The 24,721-nt window shown below is 43.5% G+C and overlaps 1 protein-coding gene across 3 annotated transcripts in view; it reads right to left on the bottom strand.

Annotated features, from left to right (window-relative positions):
* The window catches only part of IDE (insulin degrading enzyme), a 441,269-nt gene that overhangs the window by 84,309 nt on the left and 332,239 nt on the right, over positions 1–24,721 (bottom strand). For all 3 annotated transcript variants that reach the window (XM_030203006.1, XM_030203005.1, XM_030203004.1), the window contains exons 18-19: positions 7,678–7,769; positions 130–241 (exon numbers count right to left, since the gene is read on the bottom strand). In XM_030203006.1, the coding sequence (XP_030058866.1) occupies positions 130–241; positions 7,678–7,769 (204 nt within the window). The remainder of the gene's footprint in view (positions 1–129; positions 242–7,677; positions 7,770–24,721) is intronic.

Genomic DNA, 24,721 nt, shown 5'->3' on the forward strand with positions numbered 1-24,721 from the left:
CTTTGCTACATTTAAATTACAATTGCTAAAATGTAAGTTTATTTCCAAATTGAGAAAACTGCCAATAAAAGCTAATGAATAATGATAGTAAGGAACACACAGTAATATGTATAAAATGCATAAACTTACTGTCAGGTAGTTGAACTTCTCTGTATCTAACTAGCTGACTTGGGAGAAGAGGCTTGGTATGGGCATGTTCAATAAGAGTATCCTCAACCATTTGCATAATTCCTAATGCAGACTGAGTGGGAAAAAAAGAGCAACATTAGTTATTTTATTAAGAAATGGATACTAATTGTTTTAAGGTTCGGTGACATCTCTTTCGTATTCTTCACATCAGAAGTAGTCTCTTTTCAATTAAAGCAGAGATTTTCAACCTTTTTTGTCTCACAGCACACTTACACAGGACTAAAATTGTCAAGGTATACCCCCACACATAGTCCAGCATTTTTACCTTCTTCCCCCTTCTCCCACCACTCCCACTCCAGCCAGCATTTTACCTCCCTCCCCCCAACACGGACCAACATTTTACAGTCTCCCCCTCCCAACGATTCTACCTTTTCTTCTCCTCCATCTTCACAAATAGTCCAGCATCTCACCCTACTGTCCCCTCTCCAACTACCAGGCATCTCCCTTTCTCACTCTTGACCCCCCACCCCCACCCCACCAAATTACCTTTAAGAAGTTTTCTTGTCTATAGTGGTCAGCAGCAGTGAGCAGAGATTTCTACAGCCTGCTCGTGCCAACCCCGAAGCCTTCACTCTGATGCTTCCCGCCTATGTGGAAGCAGGAAATTACGTCAGAGAAAAGGCTCAAGGGATGCGCAAGTAGGCTGTAAGAATCTCTGCTAACTGCTGCCAACCACTAGAGAAAAAACTTTTGTACACTCTGTTCCGGTACAAATTAAACTGGTTCCACTGGCACACCTGCAGACAGCACACCAGATGAAAAATGCTAATTAAAGAATTATACAAGAATCTTGGAACAGCGTAAAGTACAATGCAGTGCTTGTCCAGAGAAAAAGCATGGTGTACCCAGGGCAACAGGTGAGCATTCCTGTATTCCATTCCCTAACCTTTTATCCTGAAAATGTATTTATACATTTTTTAATGCAATAAAAACAGTTATGAGATATCAAACGGTAAATTGAATGAGAAAAATTGGATACTAATAAAAATAATAAATGCTAAAATGTGGTTTACAAAATGTGCTAGTCAACAGGCAGTACCTGAACAGAAGGTCAGCTCTGTCATATGCTAACTTTGAAGTACAGCACAACAAAAATGTAGAAGAGGTAGATGATCAACAATAAGAACATAAAAATTGGCATACTGGGTCAGTATCCTGCTTCTTAAGTACCTGACAGAATTCTAAATAATAGCAAGTCATGCTACTGATCCCAGAGACAAGCAGTAGCTTCCCCATGTGCTTCTCAATAGCAGACTATGAACGTTTCCCAGGAACTTGTCCAAACCTTTTTTTAAACCCAGATATGCTAACTGCTGTTACCACATCCTCCGGCAGCGAGTTCCAGAGCTTAACTAGAGTGAAAAAATATTTCTTCCTGCTCATTTTAAAAGTAGTACCATATAACTTTGAGCGTGCCCTAGTGTTTGTACTTTTTGAAAGAGTAAAAAAAAAAAAAAAATCAATTTATGTATTCTGTAGACCTCTATCATATCCCTCCTCACTGGTTGTTGTAGCAGCTTGCAGCCAGAGGCATTATAATGTTCTTGGTCTTATTTTCTATCCCTTTCCTAATAATTCCTAGCATCCTGTTTGCTTTTTTGGCCTCCGACATATAATAGGCAGAAGATTTCAGTGTGTTGTCTACGATGACACCTAGATTTTGTTCTTGGGTGTTGACTCCTAAGGTGGATCTTAGCATCAAGTAATTATGATTTGGATTATTCTTCCCAATGTGCATCACTTTGCATTTGTCCTCATTAAATTTCATGTGCCATTTGGATACCCACTCTTCCAACTTCCTAAGGTCTTCCTGCAATTTTTCACAAATCGCATACATTCTAACAATTCTGAATAGTTTTGTGTCATCTGAAAATTTAATCATCATTCCCATTTTTAGATTAATAAATAGCACCGGTCCCAATACAGATCCTTGGGACACATTGTTTTCTATCCATCAACCAATTCCTAATACAAGCTTAGGAAGTATGGGTGGGGGGGAGGGGAAGCCCATCATCGCGTGACCTCTGGTTTCCCGCCAAGGCAGTGGGATAGTCAGGCACACGAAGGGGACAGAGAGGATAAGAAAGGGAGGGAGAAGAATGGGAAGGAGGGAGGGTCAGGGAAGGAAGGGGGGAGGGGGGGGGCAAGGCAAAGGACGCACCACACACACAAGTTTGCAGAACCTTCAGGCTTCCGCAAAGACAGACGACATGTAAACTTTTGAGTATTTTAAGAACATTGGAGTGGAAACCGGTGAGGAACTGTGGGGGAGGGGAGGGTGAGGCTGGGCACCCGACCTCATTCATTACCTATGAAACTCGCAGGAATAGCACTATACGCGTCAAGCAGGGATGATAAAAATTATTAGATTTGTATCCTGGAATGTAGGGGGTATAGCCACGCCAGTGAAAAGGACAAAAATACTACAGGCTCTGAAGAGACATAGGGCAGACGTGGCTTGCCTCCAGGAAACTAGGCTCACGGAGGAGCAGCACCGGAAACTGCAAAAAGCATGGGTGGGACAGGTGTTCTCGGCCTCAGCGGAAGGCAGGAAACACGGAGTAGCAATTCTAATTAAGAAAGGAATAGCGGCGAAGGCCGAACTGGTAGCGGCAGACCCCCAGGGGTGATATGTTATAATACACCTCTGGCTCCAAAACTGAGAATTCTTGCTGGTCTCATTATATGGGCTTAATGAATATAAGCCAGCCTTCTTTCAAGCTATTATAAAGCACTGCGCCCCCCAAGCATCACTCAGGCTGCTGATCTGTGGGGACTTTAATTTAGTAGTGGACCCAGAGAAGGACACCACAAACCCCAGAGGCGCGCCGCAGGGTGGGAGCAAGCATAGAGCACTCCCAGCATTCATGAACACTTTGAGCCTAGTAGATACCTGGAGAGCACTACACCTGGAGACTAAAGACTATACACACCTATCCAGGGCTCATGGCACAAGTTCTAGAATAGACTATATGCTGATAGATACCCTAGCCTTCCCCTGGGTGTGCAGGGCTGGAATTGGGCCTACAGAAATTTCAGATCACGCTCTGGTGTGGACGGACCTGGAAGTCCCAGACCACTACCAAAACACGGGGGGCTGGAGATACCCGGGCTATCTTTATGGGGACAAAGAGTTCACGCAATATTTAGCTACCAAATGGGGGGAATATAAACGATTTAACAAACAACATGCAGACGAACTTAGCCTATACTGGATGGCCTCCAAAGCGGTAATACGGGGAGATGATATAGCATATGTTCATGCGAAAAAGAAAAAGCAGGCCAAGGCGATTCTGCACATGGAAGCCAAACTTAGGAAGGCCAAACGACAGTACACACAATCCCCAACAGCTGCAAACAAAGAGATACGTAGCGACCCAGGTGACGCTTAACACATTAATCCACAGCCAAACCAGGAAATCCCTCATATATTATAAATACAAGCTGCAGAGATTTGGGAACAAGGCAGGCACACTCCTTGCGCAGCTGGTGAAGACGAATGGCCCTAGCAGAGTGATCACAGCAATACAAGACCCCCTAGGCGTAATTAAAAACCAAAGTGAGGACGTAGGGAAGATCTTCCATAACTACTTTCAAACACTTTATGGAGGGCCCTCAGCCAGAAACTTAAGTACCTTGCCTACATATTTAGACAAGATGGGGCTCCCGAAACTGCAAAAACAACATGTAGATATGCTAAATCAACCGTTAACAGGGAAAGAATTACAAGACACAATTAGAGCCCTGGCCAAGAACTCGGCACCGGGACCGGATGGGTTCACGGGCGAATATTCTAAATCATTACCCAAGGAGGGATTAGAAGCAATTGGACAATACTTAGAACAAGCAATAGAAGACAGGAAGTTTCCCCTTTATGCGAATGAGGCCCTGATCACTCTGCTACCCAAGCCGGGACGGGGCGGAACCAGGATCTTACCGCCCCATCTCCTTGATTAATGTAGATGTAAAAATCTTAGCGAGGATACTAGCCACACGCTTGGGACACCTACTGCCAGATCTCATAGGAGAGGAGCAGGTGAGCTTTGTCCGGAACAGGCAAGCAGGTAGTAATGTCAGACGCCACCTCTTAGCCATAGCACAATGTCAAAAAGAGCAAAGCCCAGCCCTGATCATTAGCTTAGACGCGGAAAAGGCGTTTGACAAAATAGATTGGAAATACCTGTTTGGGTTACTCAGTTATATAGGCGTACAGGGTTGGTTTGGAGACGCCTTGCAGGCTCTGTACAGCGATCTCAGGGCGGTTGTACTGGTGAATGGGGTAAAAGGAGAAAACTTTCAGATACTCTAGAGGACGAGGCATGGATGCCCCCTTTCCCCCCTCCTGTTCGTCTTGGCGATGGAACCTTTGCTTCGAGCCTTACGAGCGGACGGAGGGGTGAGGGGGATAACCCTAGAGGGGGGGGAAGGGTCAAGGCCCTGGCGTTTGCTGATGACCTGCTTGTGGTGACCCAAGATCCTGAACAATCAGTCCCTAGGATTCTAGAGGTGGATCCAGGAATATGGGGAAATATCGGGTTACACACTGAACATCCAAAAATCCAGAGCGCTAGAAGTACTGCCGGGGGACTATATAAAACATAGACTTTCACTGCCTATAGAGTGGGAGGAACAAGAAATTAAATACCTGGGAGTCAAAATACCCCAAGAGCTCTCCCGAATGTATGCCAGAAATGTACAAAAGCTGATGAATGATACGAGAGTGAGTTTCCAAATGTGGCAGGGCCTCCCCTTGTCACTAATGGGTAGAATAGCTCTGTACAACATGATGATAATACCTAAATGGCTGTACGTGTTCCAGACCTTGCCATTATATCTGACCAAGACTGATGAAAAACAGCTTAATAAGATGCTACAGACCTTTTTATAGGCAAAGAAAAAACCTAGAACAGCACTGACCAACTTACACTTGCCGGCAGAATTTGGCGGGCTAGGATTGCTGAGCCTGCGCTACATGACGATAGCCAGTGGATTGAGACATTTGAATGATTGGCTATGGCGCACGCAATACTTCACCCCCAATCACCTGGAACTACCAGAAAATGAACAAAGACACATAAGTTATCTGCTACATTCGAACACTAAAGAAGAGCATAGCTTGTTAAGTATGGCGCAGTCTTTGCCAGCAGCATGGGCGGTCTGGAGGTGGGTGTGTCGGCACCATCGATTTTCGACCCGAGTGACTCCGTACCTTCCAATTTGTGGCAATCCGGAGTTCCAGCCGGGCCTGATCCATGAAGCGTTTGCACGCTGGAAGGATAAAGGACTGGAATACATTTTTACAGGCTATAGATGAAAACGGAAAGATCAAGCATTGGACAATTCTCCAGGCCCAGTTCTCTCTGAGCCCATCAGACTGGCTTTATTATTATCAATTACAATACTACATAGCGAACCTCCTGCTGGAAGATTTGACAGAAGATGTACAGGAGGAGTTGGGATCGGTACTCTCCTTGGGGGCACAAAGTAAAGTTCCGCTCACACACTACCATAGACACTTCAAAGATATGGCAAAAGAACCGGACTTTGAGAGACTATCAAAATTGTGGCGTGAAGAACTAGAGACAGAAATCACAGCTACACTGATATGGGAACACCTTGTTGGGTACCGCAAGAATACGGATCTAACAAATTTCTGGAAATTACAATTTAAGTTTACATTGAGAGCATATATACCCCCTAGGCGAGCTTTTCACATGGAAGTATCACCGGACGGAGCATGCCCCAAATGCACAGCTAAGGGAGCCACACTGGGCCATATGTTTTGGAGTTGTCCATGGGTTCGGAAATTTTGGAAGGCCTTGACCAAGCAGACAGCTGTCACCTGGGCTATAACTTGGCAAGAAGACCCTAGACTACTTTATGGCTACCTACAGCTCTCTAGACCCCTACCTAGGGGATGCAAGGTGTTTGTCTTGAAAACAGTTATGGTGGTGAAGAAAACAATACTGCTGGCATGGGTGTCCGCAGAGGGCCCCACGGTGTCTCAATGGAGAGGACTAATGATCCACCTGCAATGTATGGAAAGAACGAGCTTGAGAAGTCGGCGGCCGTGCGAGGTCAGAGCCTTCTGGGACTGTTGGACTCCGGTTCTGGCAGACACTAACACCTTATGCCAGAGGTCATTTAATGGATATGTGACACAGATACTACTCTTGCATTGCAGGAGTTGGAAGGATGCGAGCAGACAGTGTGGCAGAGAAGGGGGAGGAGGAGGGAGAGAGGGAGGGAGGAGGGATAGGGAAGGGGAGGGGAGGAAAATGGGGGGGGGGGGGGGGGGGGGGGGGGGGGGAGGAGAAATCACAGGAGAAATGATTGGAGGCTGGGAGAACCACATTGAGTTTATATGCAGAATCTGTTAGGTCCACAATGTTAGCTGCGAATGTGTTGTTGAGATACCTCCAATAACAAATTATTGAAATATTAACAGAGTGGAATACACTCTGAGGAGGTGGGGTGGGGGTGGAGTTGGAGGGGGAGAAAATGTTTAAAATTTTGATGATGACATTATCACCACGTTTGTACTCAGTTTGTCTTGTTCTCAAATGGATATATACTGACATTGTTGACTGTTAATTTTGTTATATTATCAATCAAAATTGTTGAAACAAAGGCCACATAGATGACATGTCTAATAAAAATATTTAAGAAAAAAATAAGCACCCACAGATAGTCTCCACAGAACAAATTTACACCTGCTCTGGAGAGAGAAAAAAGTTTCATTTTAAATTTATACGTAATTCTGTGCATGTGCTCACATATTTTATGAACTACAGGCTCAATATTCAAAACAATTTAAACAGCCTGGCTGTTTAAACTGCCTGTCTGGGACTAACCGGCCATTTTCAACGACACTTAACTGGATAGTGGAGCTGAAAATGCCTGGTTAGCACTCAAACAAAAACTGGTTATTTTGTGGATGTTCTGGGGGTGGAGATAACGTAACTGGCTAGGATAACCACATAACTAGGACTGCATAAAAGTCAGTCCTATTTTTATGTGGTTATTCATAGCCAGTTAACTGCTGTTTATTGAACTTAACTGGCTATGTTTTCGCCAGCTCTTTATACCTGGAAATTCAATGCTGGAGCCCAGACACGGCCTGGCACTGAATTTAGCCCAGACACAGCCCGGCATTGAATTTCCAGGTATAACACTGGTGGAGATCAGCAAAACGCTAATGACTGCTGGCTAAATATAGAGTCTTTAATGCATTCATCTCAACTCCACCCCTGCTCTGCCAAACCACACGCATAATGATGGCTAAATGCATGGAATGAGTGCATCTAATTTTTATGCATATAAAGTCCTGAACAATTTTATAAGAGCTCTTTCCACATGTGGAAAATGCTTTATAAAATTACCCCTAAAATTGGAACATTTCAGAAATGCTTCTTCTTTAATATGAAAAGCAGAGTGCTTCTCTTAATATAGAATCTACTGATTTCATTATAAAAATAAGAATCCAACCTGTTTTGTTATATTGCCATGGAGAAGCGCTTCAATGTGTAACCGTGACAACAGCTGTGGTATAAAGACCTTGAGACGGGGAAGAGTGACATCTGGAAGAGATATACTAGACAGTTAAATCACTCATATGAGGGCTTTCTCTTTTCTAACAGGATAATTATTGTGTTAATAGTATATACTTCAATATATTAGCCAGATCACAAAGAAAAGGAAAACACTGTTATTAAGTATTCATTTTGCTGTAATACTAGTCAGTATATATCTTGCCGTGTTTAGAATTCATATGTCTGACCCAGATTCTAAAGAGAAAATGAAATTCTCTGGACTCCAATCATGCTGAGCACATATTCACTCAGCAGAAAAACAGTTTCAATCATTCAGGTAGTAACAATCATAAGCCACAGCGATTAACTGTATAAACAACATATTTATAATGCTCCTGGAAGGTACAATAAATATTAAGGCTCAAAATCCTTCTGAACTCCTAAGTAACCGTGATTTTGCAATCATTTTCTAGCACAGTGCATTATTATAAAGATGTGGAAGTAGTTGTCCATTACGATATGGTGGAAGTGGATTTCTATAATACTTCTTTTCCATATCCTAATTACTCTGATGGAATATAAAATCTTATTGAAGTTCAGTGGATCAGGCTGTTTTCAACACTGGGGCTTTTATACTAAACTGCAGTAGGATTTGCACTTACTGCATGTAAACAGCGAAAATGAATGTGCAGTAAATGCAAACCTGTGCATTAAATGCAGGGGGCATGTGCCCTGCATTTATGCACAGGGCAGACAGTTAACGCAGGGTCATCACATTATATGCTTGGGCTGATGCCAGGCATATAACGTCTTAGCTGAATGTTGTAACTTTCAGCAATACAGTTACCCGCAGAGGCACCACCGGTTCGATCACACCAGTCACAAGTTTGACCACCCCTGAGCAACCTAATCCCTTGTCTGCTGCCCCTAAACCTCCCAAGTCAGAACTTCTTAAACCCATGTCCAACCACCCCCCACCCCCCTCCACTTCTGGGCACAGAAGCCAGCTCTGTGAGAGCTTGAGAATACCCGATATTGAGCATAATTTCCATTGGTTTTAGCATCCCTAATCATTTCGAAAAGTTGGCTCATATGCCTATCCAGATGCAAAATCTGGTGGTTTAGTGGTAAGGAGTGGGAGCTCTGCCCCTCCACTCACACTCCATCTGGCATCAGATTCAAAATGACGCTGCTGACCCCAATCAACAGTCTTGCAGTAGTACCATTAGGGGCCAGCGATGCCATTTTGAACATGGTGCTAGATGGAATGGGACCAGAGGGGGGACTGCTCCCGTCCCTTGACATTGGACTAACAGGTCTTGCCTCTGAGTAGACACCTGAGGTGGATGGAGAATGGGGTTGGAGACACCGTGCAACGTGGCTTGGCAGACTTGTGATCAGGAAATCTTGCAATTGGACGTGATTGGGGGGCTCAGGGGGGTTGAACTATGTGATCCACATTACAGCTGTGCACTTATTGCTTCAGGCTGAGGTAGAGATAAGGTCAGGTGCACTATCAGAAGTTGTTGAAACATGCTAGCTGTCACAGCCAACCACTCAGCTCTACCTTAGGCCTAAGACTCTCCATCCATGTTTTTTCTGACAATATATAACTGGAAGGGTAGCTGTGTGAGTGTAGGGTGTGACATTTAACAGTATACATTAAAACAGTAAAAGATTCATTTAATTGTAGGCATGCTACTTGCCATGTCACACATTTTAGACAGAAAAGGGGACATGCAGAAGTGGAATATATAGACAAGGTAAAGTGACTAACGCGAGGAAAAAACTGCATGTGTAGTCACGGAAGGCAAGTGTAATATCTGAGTTCATATGGTAAGCTAGTCCTGAGAGTTGGCAAAAATATGAACTTGAATAGCCTGCTTGAATAGCTTTGGCAGTAACTGGATTCAGACAGCATGAAAAAATTTCTATGGGTGAGTACTGCTGTGTCATGAGTCCACTGGCAGCTGCTCTGGACATCCCACAAGTGAAGCTAAATGTCACCTGGGCTTTTTGCTGCAAACATTGGTCATGTTGAGTGGAGGAGTAGCCTAATGGTTAGTGCAGCAGGCTTTGATACTGGCAACCTGTGTTCAAATCTCACTGCAGTTCCTTGTGACCTTGGGCAAGTCACTTAACTCTCCATTGTCCCAGGTACAAAAAACGTAGATTGTGAGCCCTCTAGGGACAGAGAAAGTACCTGTATGTAATGTGAACAGCGCTGAGCATGTCTAGTAGTGCTATAGAAATGATTATTAGTAGTAGTATGTTGAAAATGAAGCTGACCAAAGTTAGTAAAGACTATTAATATGTCTCACCTCTGGTTCATGCACTTCAAAATGTGGGCTTTATGAGAGTTTTGGTCATTATCTTGACTGCAAAGATTTGATTCTGGCTGCAGTTATGTTGCAACTGTTTCATCTTTATAAAGAACTTCTTTTGGAAGCAATGAAGACAGTAAAGCTGTCATCAGAGCAAACTGCACCAGCTTCATCCAGCAGTGATTGTGGTGATAAGGATGTCACTTTCTGTTATCAGAAGTGTTGCTGCTGCTGAATTGGACCAATTTCTAAATGGCAGGTCTCATGAAGTAATCTATGTATCACAATTTCTTTGTATCAAGGCACTGTTTTTGAAGTATAACATGGGTTTGCCTTCAAGTGCTCCCGTTGAAAGTTTTTTTTTAGATGGGCAGACAAACGATGACTTCAAGATGATGCAGACTGACAAGCATTTTGAAATGCAACTTCTCATTTGCTGTACTGTTTACTTAAAGTATTAGAAGGTTTAGATGTGCCGTATGACTGATTACACTGACTAGAGTTGAATTCAATAAGAAGAATGACCCGATTTTGAGATTAGCAAGGTATTAAGTTTCTTTCAACACATTGGCCAATAATATTCAGCCGGTGGCAGTCAGTGTTTTTTTTGTTTTTTTTTATATATTCCGCTGTCGGAAATTAGTCCCAGATATTCAGTGCTGGGCCATGTCATCATTGGCACTGAATATCCAGGCCACCTAGTTGCCCTGGCCACCGGAGCTTAATTGGGTCCAGGGTAATATTCAGCCAGGATCGCATAAGACATTTGTAACTAGATCCTAATTCCAACCACCCCTGTCCCTGTCTCTACCACCTCCTATCCCCTGGAATGGACCAATCCTCCCTCTGGCCCAATTCCATTACCCCCACCCCCACAGTCACACAACAGGCTGGGCCCTCATCCACACCGGCCACCTCCTCCCCCAGGCCTACCTTGAAGAATCCCTGATGGTAAATGGGCGAGTGATGCCCACTCACTACTGTCCAGGTCCGAGGCCCCCACAAAATGGTTGTTGTGACATCTATCAGCAGCCTCATAGTATTTGAAATACACTGAAGCTGCCACTAGAGATCGCAGCAGCAATTTTGTAGCGGCCTTGGACCTGGGCAGGAGGAAGTGGGCACCACTCTTGCCCATTTACCACTGAACAACCAGGGATTCTTCAAGGTAGGCCTGTGGAAAAAAGGGGGTGCAGCCAAAGCTACTATCCAGCCAATATTTAGATCAGTGCCTGGCTACCTTCACCGCATAAAGTTAGGACAGCCTTTTTCTGTCCTTTGCGAATCAGCTTCCACTTTGGGGCAATATAGATTTTGAACCTGACATGGATAATCCAGTATTTGCTGTATGGGGCAATAAGGTGTAGGAGTATTTATTTGCGATCTCACCTTTGCTGGTCTGGGGCCTATACAAGCCTGAACCATTCTGTTATACCAATATGGATTCTACAGCCTGTGCCCTGAATACATCTGTAACCATCAGAAACCAGCTTTTCTACAAAGGAAAATTACTGCTGGGCATACTAAGATGACTTCGTCCAAGGACATATTATTTGTTGCAAACTAGCCCAGTTATCTCCTGGGAAGAATGGAGGAGAGAGAGACAGATGGCTCCAGGAGTATGGGATCCGGTAGGGAGGTTTGCATATGCCTTCTGATAACAGTTTCTTTGCTATAACAAAGGCCTCTCTTCATGACCATGAATCTGGCTGGACATTATTACACAGTCTGTGATTTGTCCACAGGTATCATCTAACCCTTGAATGCAAGGTTGGACTGAAGAAGGAGAACATAAGGAAGAAGACCAGAAGACTTGCTTGAGGATAGAAGGCTTTGAGACAGAGAGCAAGAGACTGCATACCTTGTAACAAAAAGGTTAGCTGAGCTACGATACACGGCCTCCCTAACAACTATGCCATCTGTATCTAGAATACCAACCTTGGACTTTATTCCTGGACTGAGAAACTCGCTTGGGCTTCAGCTTGAGTCTCAGAGGAGGAATCCACTTCTTTACCATTGGAAGTCTGTCATAAGATGGCAAGGTGAGATAACTGGATACCTATGGTCAGGGGGACAGTTAGTCCTTGGCTTTTGTCTGTGATGGATTGGTTTTAGGTCAGGATTGCTGGTCAGTGAATCACCTGCTACTAAGTGTGTATTTTACATAAGACTCATTTAGATAGTCAGTTTGGATAATCATATATCATTATATATATTTTGGTAATAATCTAGTTTTGTAATTGCTTTGCATTTGCTATATTATTTTTATATTCATAATAAATCATAATACAGTGAAACCTCGGTTTTCGTTGACTTCAGTTATCGTCGGTTTCGGTTTTCGTTGATTTTTTCAGTGAAAAATTTGTCTTGGATTTTGTTGGATGCCTCGGTTTTCATTGCTAATTTTGCGAAAAAGGGCGACCCATGTGTTCTGCTCATTGTGGCGCTGTTTCTCGCTGTGTGAGCATCACCCCGCACGTCTAATGCAACGCACGCAAGATAAAATCACATGTGCTCAAGTCTCATTTTCTCTGTTAAGTGTTTCCCTTGCTAATAAGTTAACCCTTTCCCTTTAGCTCCATCATGGGACTATATTTATTCTCTATAAAATGAGTGTCTAGAATGAATTAATTGGATTTACATTGATTCATATGGAAATAATTGCCTCGGTTTTCGTCTGTTTCGGTTCTCATTGATTGTTTTCGGACGGATTATCAACGAAAACCGAGGTATCACTATATATATTCCATCAGTGGCATTGTTCCTTTCATTAGTACAGCTAGATAGCCAAAGGCCAAAGAGGTACACTTCCCCTAGAAACGTGTTCTGTCAGCTGAGTACCTCTGGTATATTAGGAGTTTGTCCTTCTGTGTATATTCCTACAAAGGACATCAACTTGTTGGAACATATCTTGGGACCAGAGGGCCAATTAATACATTTTGAGGTTTTGCAGCAGCATATTGATGCCATTTTGGGGAATAGGTTTGCATTGTCAGTTAAAACATTATGTTGCTTAATTAGACTCGAAAAAGCTAGCCATGCAACTAGGTAATTGGGTCCAAACTTTTTTTCTCAATATCTCTAAACCTAAACTCTCTATTTCAGGGCTTCATAAAGCTCTACTTAAGTGGGAGCCTAGAAAAGATTTGGAGATGGTTTATCAGAGTGGACAGAGGATTTGGTATCTCCCTTGGGGGATTGGGACCTCTTGACAAATATACGACAAATACCCACTATTACAAAATGAGCCAGACTTCAGGAAATATTATTATCGGGTTTTATACAGGGCTTACTTCACCCAGCAACAACTGTGTTATTCAGGTGGTACTCCACTGGCTTTTTAAAAATCAAATGTGGGCACGACATTGGTACTTTTAAAATTCCTTTTGGTCCAGCCCACTGCTACAGGATTTCTAGGGCAAATTAGCTAGATACCTATGACAACTATGTGGCCATAGATTACCTGGGGTTGTAGATCAGTTTTTCTTGGATAAGCCTGGAACCTTTCGGGGAATAGGCAGGGGTACCACTCTTCTTTTCATAAACTATATTTGATGGGATGGAAATGTATACTTCAATGTTCGACAGTTCCAGCACCTCCAGAATATTGGCACTGGAAAAATCAAATCCACCAACTGGCTATATGGGAGGCTAGGGGATCCCTTAAGTGCAGGAATTTTTTTTATGTTAGTTTGGGATTCTTATCTGCGGTCACTGACCCCATGGAGGCGTAGTTTGCTCGTTAACACACTATGAGAGTACTGGTTATGTTTATGGGGGGATCTGGTGCCAATCATTTTTTGTTTTATCAGATTTGGGCTCATTGAGGGAGGAGTGGGATGCAGACTGAAGACTTCCTTCCTTCTTGTTTAATGCCTTAGGGGCTATAAGAATACAGGCTTCTGTGACTAGGGGAATGTTATAATGTTACTTCAAGGCGGATCAGTAGAGCGAATGGATACGCTTCGGGGGAGGGTTATGGTAGGGGTGAAGGGATATTAGTTGATGATGTAATATGGGGGAGGGGGGAACGATGGAAAATGGGAACTTATGCTGTATATTATGTTTGCTTAACTATTTAAGCAAATATAATATACATATTTTACTATTAAAAAGATTTCATATAAAAACAAGCCGCTACTGTGGGGTGTGAGCCTAAAGAGTGCACACAAGAAGCAGGACACACTACTTTATGCACACTATTATAGGGCCAACCCCTTTAATTTTCCTCTGTTTCCTGCTCTTGTCTCCTAATGGCCCCTCTAACCTCTTCTGATGCGTTCCAGCACCCCATCCTGGTTCCCTGGCGCTGGAGTTCTGACTTGCAGCAACGCTCCTCCCCTCTGACCCGCTCTGGTTCCTGTTCCCTGAGTATGCTTTTGATCACCTATCCCTCCCCACCAGTGCACTCCTGTAACTCAGCCTCCTAAATATTTGGTCTATAAGCAGTAAGTCAATGTTCTTACATGATTTGATTGTTCATTATTCCCTGGATTTCTTCTGACAGAGACTTGGCTTTCTGATCATGACATCTCTTCTCTGTCTCAATCCCTACCCCCTGGCTATTCCTACATCCACTCAAACTGCCAGGAAAAATGGGATGGGGGCCTTGCTGGCATACACTCATCTAAATTCTCTCTTCACTCTCACCTGCTCCCACCTCTACCACCTCCCCTTGAGGCTCCCCCCCTCTCCATTCATACTAATCCACCCCTCCATTTCCTTTTGGTTAATCTGCCCCCTCCAGTCTCTACTGACTCTTTCCAGAACCTGCAACGATTCCTCTCATAATATGTTCTTCAATACCCTTGTTCCCTTATACTTGGTGATTTCAACCACCACTTAGAGGATCCGAGTGCTCCCTTTAATAATGATTTCCTTGCAGATCTCTCCAAAAATCAACATATCCTTTCTGTAATACACCAGGCTGGAAACGTCCTTGATCTTCTACTCACTCCTTCTGCATGTCCTGTTGCTGTCTCCCCTTCTACCCCATTGCCTTTTCCCTGGTCTGATCATGTCTTTCTTCAGTTCTGCTTGACTTTTTCAGCTTCGCTTTCCACACAGCCTTCTCAGCCTCATCTAACGTGTTCTTTGGAGCACTTCACTCCCTCATCTTTTGCCAATGCCTTCCCTTTGCATTTTTCAAAAGCTTATTTTGCAAACACTGCAACTGGAAGAGAATCATAGGTCGGGACAGGCAAATCATATTCTTTAAATAATTAAAGAAGCCTCAATGGTCCAGGGAAAGTTGTAGACTTTTTAAACCAACCCTTAATGGACTACTATCACTAGCTTCAACTGAAACATGGAAAAAAAGCAGTGAAGAAACTCCCTAAGGACAAAAAAAACACTGCTTCAAAAACTGTTTTCAGTAGATATCGTAAATTAACAATGTCCAATAACTATGTTTTTCAAAATATTCTCCACAAAAAAAACCATTCCATAAACATGCACTTTGAAGAAAAAAACAAAAATAGTACTTAGCTCATAGATGTAGCTATATATTTGAAGAAAGTTCAAATCCAAGTTGCAGCAAACATACAGCCCCTTTTGAAGAGCTATGGTTGCCAGTTTCACCAAAAAATCTGTTGGTACAGCCCAAGGTCAAGGGTAGTTTTCCAAACTTTTTTTCACAGTTTCTATAGCTTCCTCTTATGGAATCATAGTATGAAGTGACTGAACATCTAGTCACCAAAAGACACAAAATAAAATCCTAAATGTAACTGACTAATTTTTTTTCAAAAAGTGAGTAGTGTCCTTTATATATGATGGAATCCGTGTGACCAAAAAAGCCAACAAATTGTCCACATACCGACAAGTTCTTTGCAACAAAGAATTGCAAGCTGAGACAATCAGTCTCCCAGGGGGATTTTTAAGGATGTTAGGAAGCAAGTAAAAAATGGGGATGTGAGCATGCTGATGGTACAGAAACTTGAAAGAAAACCTTGTTCGATGCCCTCTTGAAGGATTTCTTTTAATACTTTATAGCAATTTTTCAGTAGGATCTATATCCAATACTGGATACACATCAGAGTTCAACAATTGTTTCAAAGACTCTTGAACAATCTTTTTTTTTTTACTCCAAATCACAATGGCCTCTCCCTTATCCACACATTGTATAACAATCTCAGGGTTTGTTAGTAAATCCTGAATCGCTTTCCTTTCTTGATTGGACAAATTTTGAGGATAGAAAAAAGTCTGTTGCTCTAATTGAGATATTTCTTGTAAGACCAATTTCTTAAACGTATTTATCGCAGGGTCAACAAGTCCTCGAGGTGTCCAGGTACTTTTATTCCAAACTGTAGAAAAAGAGCAATTATTGATCTCTTTATCAGAAAAATATAATTTTAACTGGAGCGCTCTAAAGAATTTGGCCAAATCAACCCTTACTTGAAAAGGGTTAATGTTTCTGAGACAGTATAAAAGACAACACCTACTACTACTACTATTTAGCATTTCTATAGCGCTACAAGGCATACGCAGCGCTGCACAAACATAGAAGAAAGACAGTCCCTGCTCAAAGAGCTTACAATCTAATAGACAAAAAATAAAGTAAGCAAATCAAATCAATTAATGTGTACAGGAAGGAGACTAGCAGTTAGCTCATACATAGAAATGTTTACTATAAGAAGTCGTCCTGCTGCAGATGTCTTGTAATCAGCTTGTTTAAATCTGTCCCTGAATTTCCCTTCCCCCGGTTCTTCCAACCTCTGCCTGGTCCCCAGAATTGGCCTCTTCCTCATTGTGGTCCTGACTTTTCAGCTGGTTCATCTTCTTTACATGAAAAGTTGGAAGATAATTTAAAAGAGGTTCTTTATTGAGAGCCATCCTCACAAGAATCTTGTTTCTTCATCAATAAATACACAAATCCTTCATGATAATCTCTTTTGTCTTGTTGCAATTTCTTATGTTTGTCTCCTTTTAGTTCTTTATGAAATTTTCTAATTTGTTGTTGAATTCCAATAATGAATTGTCAATCTTGCAAAGATTTTAATTTGCTTTGATGTTCCATCAATTTTGGTTTTTGCTCTTCTATCTTTACTTGTAACGTTTGAATAAGTAAAAGCATAAGATCTAGTGAGCAAGGATTTAAAATGCTATTTGTCACGTCTGTGGCCGTGACCCCTCTCAGACTCACCTTATTTTCTGTGGTCAGCTTCTGAGCTGGCTTCTGTCTGTTCTTTGTGAGTTAGTTCTGTCTCTGTGTGCTGGCTGAATTAGATTGTCGGTGTGCTGTCACCCGTTCCAGATTTCAGCTCAGTCCAGTCCGGATCTTCCAGGCTGCCCGACCCTTAGTTGCCTGGTGATTGTTGCACCTGAGTCTCAGCTGCCTGCTGGGCTTATTAGCCATTTGGAACCTCTCTGCCTTTGCATTGTGTCTAAGGCCCTGGTATGTTGGTGCTTGTTGCACTTCTGCTAGTCCGGTTGTTGCCTGAGATTCTTGCCTGTTTCTAGTTAGTCTGTGTTTAGTTTAGGTTTGCTTGCTTTCCTTGCCTGGTATCTTGTTTGTAATTCTGTGTTTAGTTTCTGTTTGTCTGTGTTCTGGCTTTGGGGGCTGCTTGCAGCTCTTAGTTCTGTGTCTTGTTAGTCAGTGTTAGTTCCCTGTTTATTGGCTGTTCTGCAACTTTCTGTTCTGCCCTTTAGCTTTCCCTTCCTTGCCCAGTCTCCTGTCTTGCTGCCCATGTTCCTCCCTTTCCTCTCTGACCCTCAGTCCCTGTGCTGCCTTGCGGTTATCCAGTCCTGCCCTGTCCAGCAAGTCCTGCCGGCCACCTGAAGCCCAGAGCTCAACTCTGGGTGGAAAGTGGCCAAATGCAGGTGAAGCCTAACTGCTTGCCTGAGATTTGCCTAGTCTCCGGTGTGGGGTGGTTTTGCCTGCCACTGCCGCACTTCGGCAGTGGCCCAAGGGCTCACAACCCAGTTCCTGCTGTGAAAACGTGACACTATTCCATTTAGAAACAAATATACCATCACCAGGAAACAACTTAGGACTCTTTGACCTACACAAACCTCTCGGTATTATTTCCTTCTTACAATATACAACCAGTGTAGTGCTATGCAGCACCCATCGCACTACCTTTTTCCATTCAACCAAAAGTACAGAGCACTCTTCATTGTCTAATATATCTATAGTTAACTGAGAACGCAGGTGTTTGCAAAATTTCCTCTCATTGATCTGAGGAAAATCCCTTTGCAATTACCATCATTTACTACCCTTTCACTGGAAGAGCAGGCCGAGTCCTGGGAAAGGGCCTTACGATTTACTTATAATTTACTAGCTCCTCTATGCATCTGGCCTCCTGCTCCCCCATCTTGTTGTAGCAAAGAAACAGTTTAATACCACCCTTCGCCTGCACTGCTACCAGCTCCACCAACTACAGCGTCGCTGGCAGAAGAACCACCTTTCTGTAGTCCTTGTATGTTATAAATCTATGGCAGCCCAATACAAACTTGCAGTTGTTCAAGCGAAGAAATCATACTACTCTACTTTAATCTCTTAGGCCCCAACATCCAGTAGACTCTACTACGTCCTCCGCACTCTTACCACAGCACCTTCACAGTATTCAGATTCTAAACTTATGCCTTCTGCAGATACTTTAGCTTTGCATTTCCACTCCAAATTCACAGCTACCCAAGCACCACTAGGTTCTTCTTCTGCAACCTTGTCATTGCCTTTTTTGGGCACTACTAGTACTACTTATCATTTCTAAAGCGCTACTAGACGTAAGCAGCGCTGTACATTTGAACATGAAGAGACAGTCACTGCTCGACAGAGCTTACAATCTAATTAGGACAAACAGGACAAACAAGAGATAAGGAATTATTGAAGTGAGTATGATAAAATAAGGGTTCTGAACAAGTGAATAAGGGTTAGGAGTTAAAAGCATCATCAAAAAGGTGGGCTTTTAGCTTAGATTTGAAGACGGCTAGAGATTAAGCTTGACGTACCGGCTCAGGAAGTCTATTCCAGGCATATGGTGCAGCAAGGTAAAAGGAACGGAGTATGGAGTTAGCAGTGGAGGAGAAGGGTGCCGATAAGAGAGATTTACCCAGTGAACGGAGTTCCCGGGGAGGAATGTAGGGAGAGATGAGAGTGGAGAGGTACTGAGCAGCTGCAGAGTGAATGCACTTATAGGTCAATAAGAGGAGTTTGAACTCTATGCGGAAACAGATAGGAAGCCAGTGAAGTGACTTGAGGAGAGGGCTAATTTGAGCATAACGACACTGGCGGAATATTAGTCGTGCAGCAGAATTTTGAACAGATTGAAGAGGAGAGAGATGGCTAAGTGGGAGACTGTGAGAAGCAAGTTGCAATAGTCTAAGCGAGAGGTGATAAGAGTGTGGATGAGGGTTCTGGTAGTGTGCTCAGAAAGGAAAGGCTGAATTTTGGTGATATTATAGAGAACAACAACAGGTTTTAGCAGTCTACTGAATATGTGCAGAGAAGGAGAGGGAGGAGTCGAAGATGATCCCAAGGTTACGAGCTGATGAAACAGGAAGGATGAGAGTGTTATCCACAGAAAAAGAGAATGGGGGAGGAGGAGAGGTTGGTTTAGGGGGAAAGATAAGAAGCTCAGTCTTGGTCATGTTTAGTTTCAGATGGCGCTGAGACATCCAGGCAGCAATGTCAGACAGGAAGGCTGATACTTTGGCCTGGATTTCGGCTGAGACTTCTGGTGTGGAGAGGTAGATCTGGGACTCATCAGCACAAAGATACTGAAAACCATGGGATGAGATCAGAGTACCAAGGGAAGAAGTATAGATGGAGAAAAGAAGAGGTCCCAGGACAGATCCCTAAGGTACACCAACTGACAGTGGATTAGAAGTAGAGGAGAATCCACTAGAGTATACACTAAAGGTACGCTGGGAGAGATAAGAAGAAAACCAGGAAAGAACAGAGACCTGAAATCCAAGTGAGGATAGCGTATCAAGGAGTAGGCTGTGATCAACAGTGTCAAAAGCAGCAGATAGATCGAGAAGGATGAGGATAGAATAGGGACCTTTGGATCTGGCCAAGAACAGATCATTGGAGACTTTAGCAAGAGCTGTTTCAGTTGAATGACAGGGGCAAAAGCCAGATTGAAGTGGCAGTGGCGTTCCTGGGGGGGGGGGGGGGGGGCGGTGGGTGCGGTCCGCCCCTGGTGCACGCCGCTGGGGGAGGGGGGTGCCGCGCACGCCTGTTCTTCCTTCATTCCATGCTCCCTCTGCTCAGGAACAGGAAGTAACCTGTTCCGGGGCAGAGGGAGCATGGAACGAAGGAAGGACAGGCGCGCGCACGGGGCACCCCCTCCAGTGGCGTGCACCCGGGGGGGTTGGGCGGGGCGTATCGGCGATCTGCCCCGGCTGTCAGCCCCCCTAGGAACGCCACTGTGAAGTGGATCAAGAATAGCTTGAGATGAAAGAAAGTCAAGGCAACGGCAGTGAGCAGCACGTTCAAGTATCTTGGATAGGAACGCGAGTAGGGCACTCCCACTTCTATCACCGCTCTCCCTGAATTTACTATCCTGTCACTTCCCCAACTGACAGAGCTTCTCGCCACTGTTCGTCCTACTACAGCACCTCATGATCACATACCATCCATGGCCTCACTCACCCAAGGTAGTACACCCCAATGCTGGAAGCATGCCTCTATTATGCCCAAACTGAAAGACAGAACCCAGGGACCCACTCATCCCACCATTTCCATCCAATAGCACAGCTTCCATTTATATCAAAATTGACTGAACAGATCATTTGCTCCCAGCTTGAACATAATTTGGAGCAGCACCTCATCTTTCATCCCCAGCAAACTGGGTTCAGAAAGCATAAGAGTACAGAAATGGCACTTTTAGGTTTCCTTACATGTATATTGGATTTTTATACCAAGAATCTGCCAGTGATTCTGATTTCTTTAGATCTATGGCCTTCGATGTCATAGACTATACTCTTCTCTTAGCTTGTCTCTCTACAGTAGGCATTCAAGCTGGCAAACACCTAATGAACTACTGGGTAGATGCAAAAGACAACATGACAGTGTCAGGACAGAACTTATAGACTTTGGAGTGATAATAGAAATTTAAAGTGCTGAAGCGACCACAACGTTTGTGTATGTTTATTGAGTACTTTCTCTACCACCTTTTCTGATGGACAGATCAAAGCTGTGTACAAACTTAAAATCAGTAACAGAAAATTATGAAAGGAATGCCAATATACAATAGGAAAGAGCAAATCATACATCAATCACACACAATTAGTGAAGCAGCACATTTAACCACATAACTGTGTTCAGCAAGACACCATGTCCCCAGCAGCTCAGTCACCAAAAGCCACATTGAAAAGCGAGTTTTCAAATGATGTTTAAACATGGTGGATAAACAAAGGAATCCTGTATGTCAAGAGAATGGAACTAAACGAACTTAGCGGTGCTTAGATGAGTCCAGTAATTGGGAAGCAAAGCCAGTATCGGACAGACTTCTACGGTTTGTGCCCTGATCATGGCAAGACAGATCTAGATAAGCTGCAGTGGGGCTTCAATGACAGTCTCAATAACAGCTTCTATAGTCTGTGTATATGTAGTATTGCATCATAACATATGCTATGAGCTTATCTTGTTGGGCAGACTGGATGGACCATATAGGTCTTTATCTGCCATCATCGACTATGTTATTATGGTATGTCTGATGAAACACTCCTCGATGTGAATACTCATAAGGAGATCATTCCAAAGGTACAGGGCAAAAAAGAGTTGCATGTAGGCTGAAATCTGGCCTGCCTAGAGCTCAGCAATACTAGGAGATGAGAATACCCAGAATCGTTAACGAAGAGAGATACAGAGGAATTTTTTGGAAGTAAGCTTTATGGGTAAGACACAGAATTTTGAACTAGAAACTGGAAACCAATGTAATCTGAAAAACAGTGGGATGACATGATCATATCAATGTGCTCTATACAGGAGACAAGCTGTGGAATTTTTAAGCATCTGATGCTGCTTAATTTGAGCCTGAGAGATACCTGTATACACCGAATTACAATAATCCAGGAGGGAAATCACAAAAGCATAAAGAAGGGTGTGCACTGTACTGAAATCAAAACCATCACAAACAGACCAAATGCAATGCAAATTGAAGAAACCAGATTTTAAAACATTAGGTATTTGGGACTGAAAAGAGACAGGAATCAAGAATGACACTGAGGTACTGGAAAGACCTGACCAAAGGAAGGGGTATTCCAAAAGGCACTGGAACCAGAGTTCAGGATTAGCACCGGTTAATCAGCATGTGACAGCTTTATCCCGGTTCAAGATTAGTTTGTGTGGAGAAAGCCATTTAAACAGAGGCAAGGCAGTTCTGCAAGGGACAGAGATCGGGATTCAGTGATGAAGTCGGAAAAAGGAGCAAAATATCTGTATAGAAGAAGACTTTGATGTTAGATGACTGAATCAGAATTGCTAAGGGACTTTAAAAAAATAAGTGATAGGGTGTAGAGTGAGGTAGAAAATGTCACAGTGGAAAAGCAGTAGGATAAAAAGATGTAAACCAAACTGTGCCTCCAAGACCAATCTCAGAGAGTTGAGAGAGAAGAGACAAAATCAAGAGTTAGAGCAGAAAGCAGATTGGTAGAGGAGGGTTTTTAAGAGAGATTTTAATTTAGTGAAAGTGGGAGAGAGTTCCATAATTTAGATCCAATGTAACTGAACGCCATTTCATGGGAGATTGTAAACGTAAACTGGAGGGAGAAGGGAAGTGCAGCAAATAGCCTTGGGAAGAGAGAAGTGAATGAGTTTGAAAGTATGGAATCAGGAGGCAATTGATGTAGTCGGGAGCAGAAGACAAGTAATAGTATCTGGTAGTGAATATGAGTGGATACTGGAAGCCAGTGTTCTGATTGAAGCAGGGGGGGTGACAGGATCAAAGTGGTAATCAGAGTGGGGTAAGTTTCACAGCTATAGACTGGACTAGTTGAAGATGCTTAAGAGAATACAGGGGCAGGCCAAGGAAGGGATAGTTGTAATAGTCTGAGATCTGGTATGACCAAGGAGATAATCAAGGAGTGGATACAATCACGGGGTAGTAGGTGCCTGTGGAGGGCAAAGAAAGATTTACACAGAATGTTGTCAATATGGGTTTTGAAAGAAAGTTTGGAGTCAAAGGTGACGCCAAGAATCTCGATGGTATCCTTGAATGGAAGAGGATGACTAGCGATAGTGGGAGCAGAAGGGATGAGAACACAGGGGTTAGGGAAAATAATAGATACATACTTACAGATATTAAGGAAACGGCGGTCATCTATGATCCAGCTGGATAGTAATTGTAAGCAAACACTGACGGTAGAGAAAGAAGAGGAAGAGACCCAGTAAAGGATCTGAAAGTCACCTGCATAGCAGAACGGGGTGCAGCTGAGCGAATGGGTGATGAGGTGTAAGACAAATATGTTGAAGAGTGTATGGGCCAGGATGGAACCTTGGGGAACACCTGATATTACAGGAAAGGTAGTCGAGTGTGAGTGAGCATGAGAGAGTTAGAAGGTGCGATCGTGAAGGTAAGAAGAGAACCAGTATAAGGTCCAGATGTATTTCCTTTAAGAGTGGTCAGATCATATCCTCCTTTCCAGAGAAGAGGCACCACACAAGATGAGAGACTATGAAGGATAATAATAAGGGCTAGAGGAAGTAGTCCATGTCGAGGCAACTGGAGCCATGATGAGGGAATTGAATCAAGGAAGCAGGAAGTGATATACATCGATGAAAGGACTTTAAAGATGTAAGGAAAGGATACAAAAATTAGTCCAACTAAAGGAAAGATTGATGGGAAGCCAACTGACATCGTAGGAAGACTAAAGAAAGGAGTAGTAGAAGAGGAGGAGGAAGAATCAAAACATAATGTAACAAAATCTTGTCTGCGAAACAGCTAATGACTGTGCTGAAAGCAGATTGCTTTTAGAACACCTCTGCAGCTGAGAAGTGAGGCAATTCTGAAAATTAGAAATTAAATGAGAAACCGCCCAGAATTGTAGGATGGTGTGGTCTATAAATTTTTAAAATAAGTTAGGGATGCATTTCGATTACATTTTAAAATTGGGATTCATTTCATGATTAAAAATTTTATCTATGCAATTAAAGGTGGGGGTCAGAGTCAGCAGTCCACTGGAGGAGGACGGGGCACAGGAGTGGGACTGGAGGGGCATGCATTTCCTCTCCCCCCCCCCCCCACATTAGGTATCATACCTTTGCTGGTGGGGATGCCGAAGCCCCGCCAGTAAAAGAAATCCAGTGCCAAAGCCACCCCCTTCCTCCTTGTGCTGCCTCAGAAGCGAGGAATTCAGCGGGGCGCCTCCAAATGCCGAAGCGGGCATTTCCCAAGCATTCTCAGTTCATGAACAAACTGAGTATGCTTGGGGAGTGCAAATGTCGGTGGCTGGAGGCATGCCACTGACGTCCTTGCTCCTGAGGTGGTAAGAGAAGGAAGGGGGTAACTCAGACAGCGGATTTCTTCAGCTGACAGAGCTTCAGCTACCCCACCAGCCAATGAACAGGTACTGCAGCTTTGGAAGGGGCCTGAGCCCAAAGTGGAGGGGCCTAGGACTCAAAGGCCTGCAGGACCGAAGACTTGCTGTTTAAAAAGGTACACCAGGTGTGGGTGGGGAGAGGAAGGAAATGGAGGGAGAACCGCAGGCAGGTCCAGGAGGGGCAGGAGTGAT

The sequence above is a fragment of the Microcaecilia unicolor genome, chromosome 5, assembly GCF_901765095.1.
Source record: "Microcaecilia unicolor chromosome 5, aMicUni1.1, whole genome shotgun sequence".
In the NCBI taxonomy this organism is placed as follows: domain Eukaryota; kingdom Metazoa; phylum Chordata; class Amphibia; order Gymnophiona; family Siphonopidae; genus Microcaecilia; species Microcaecilia unicolor.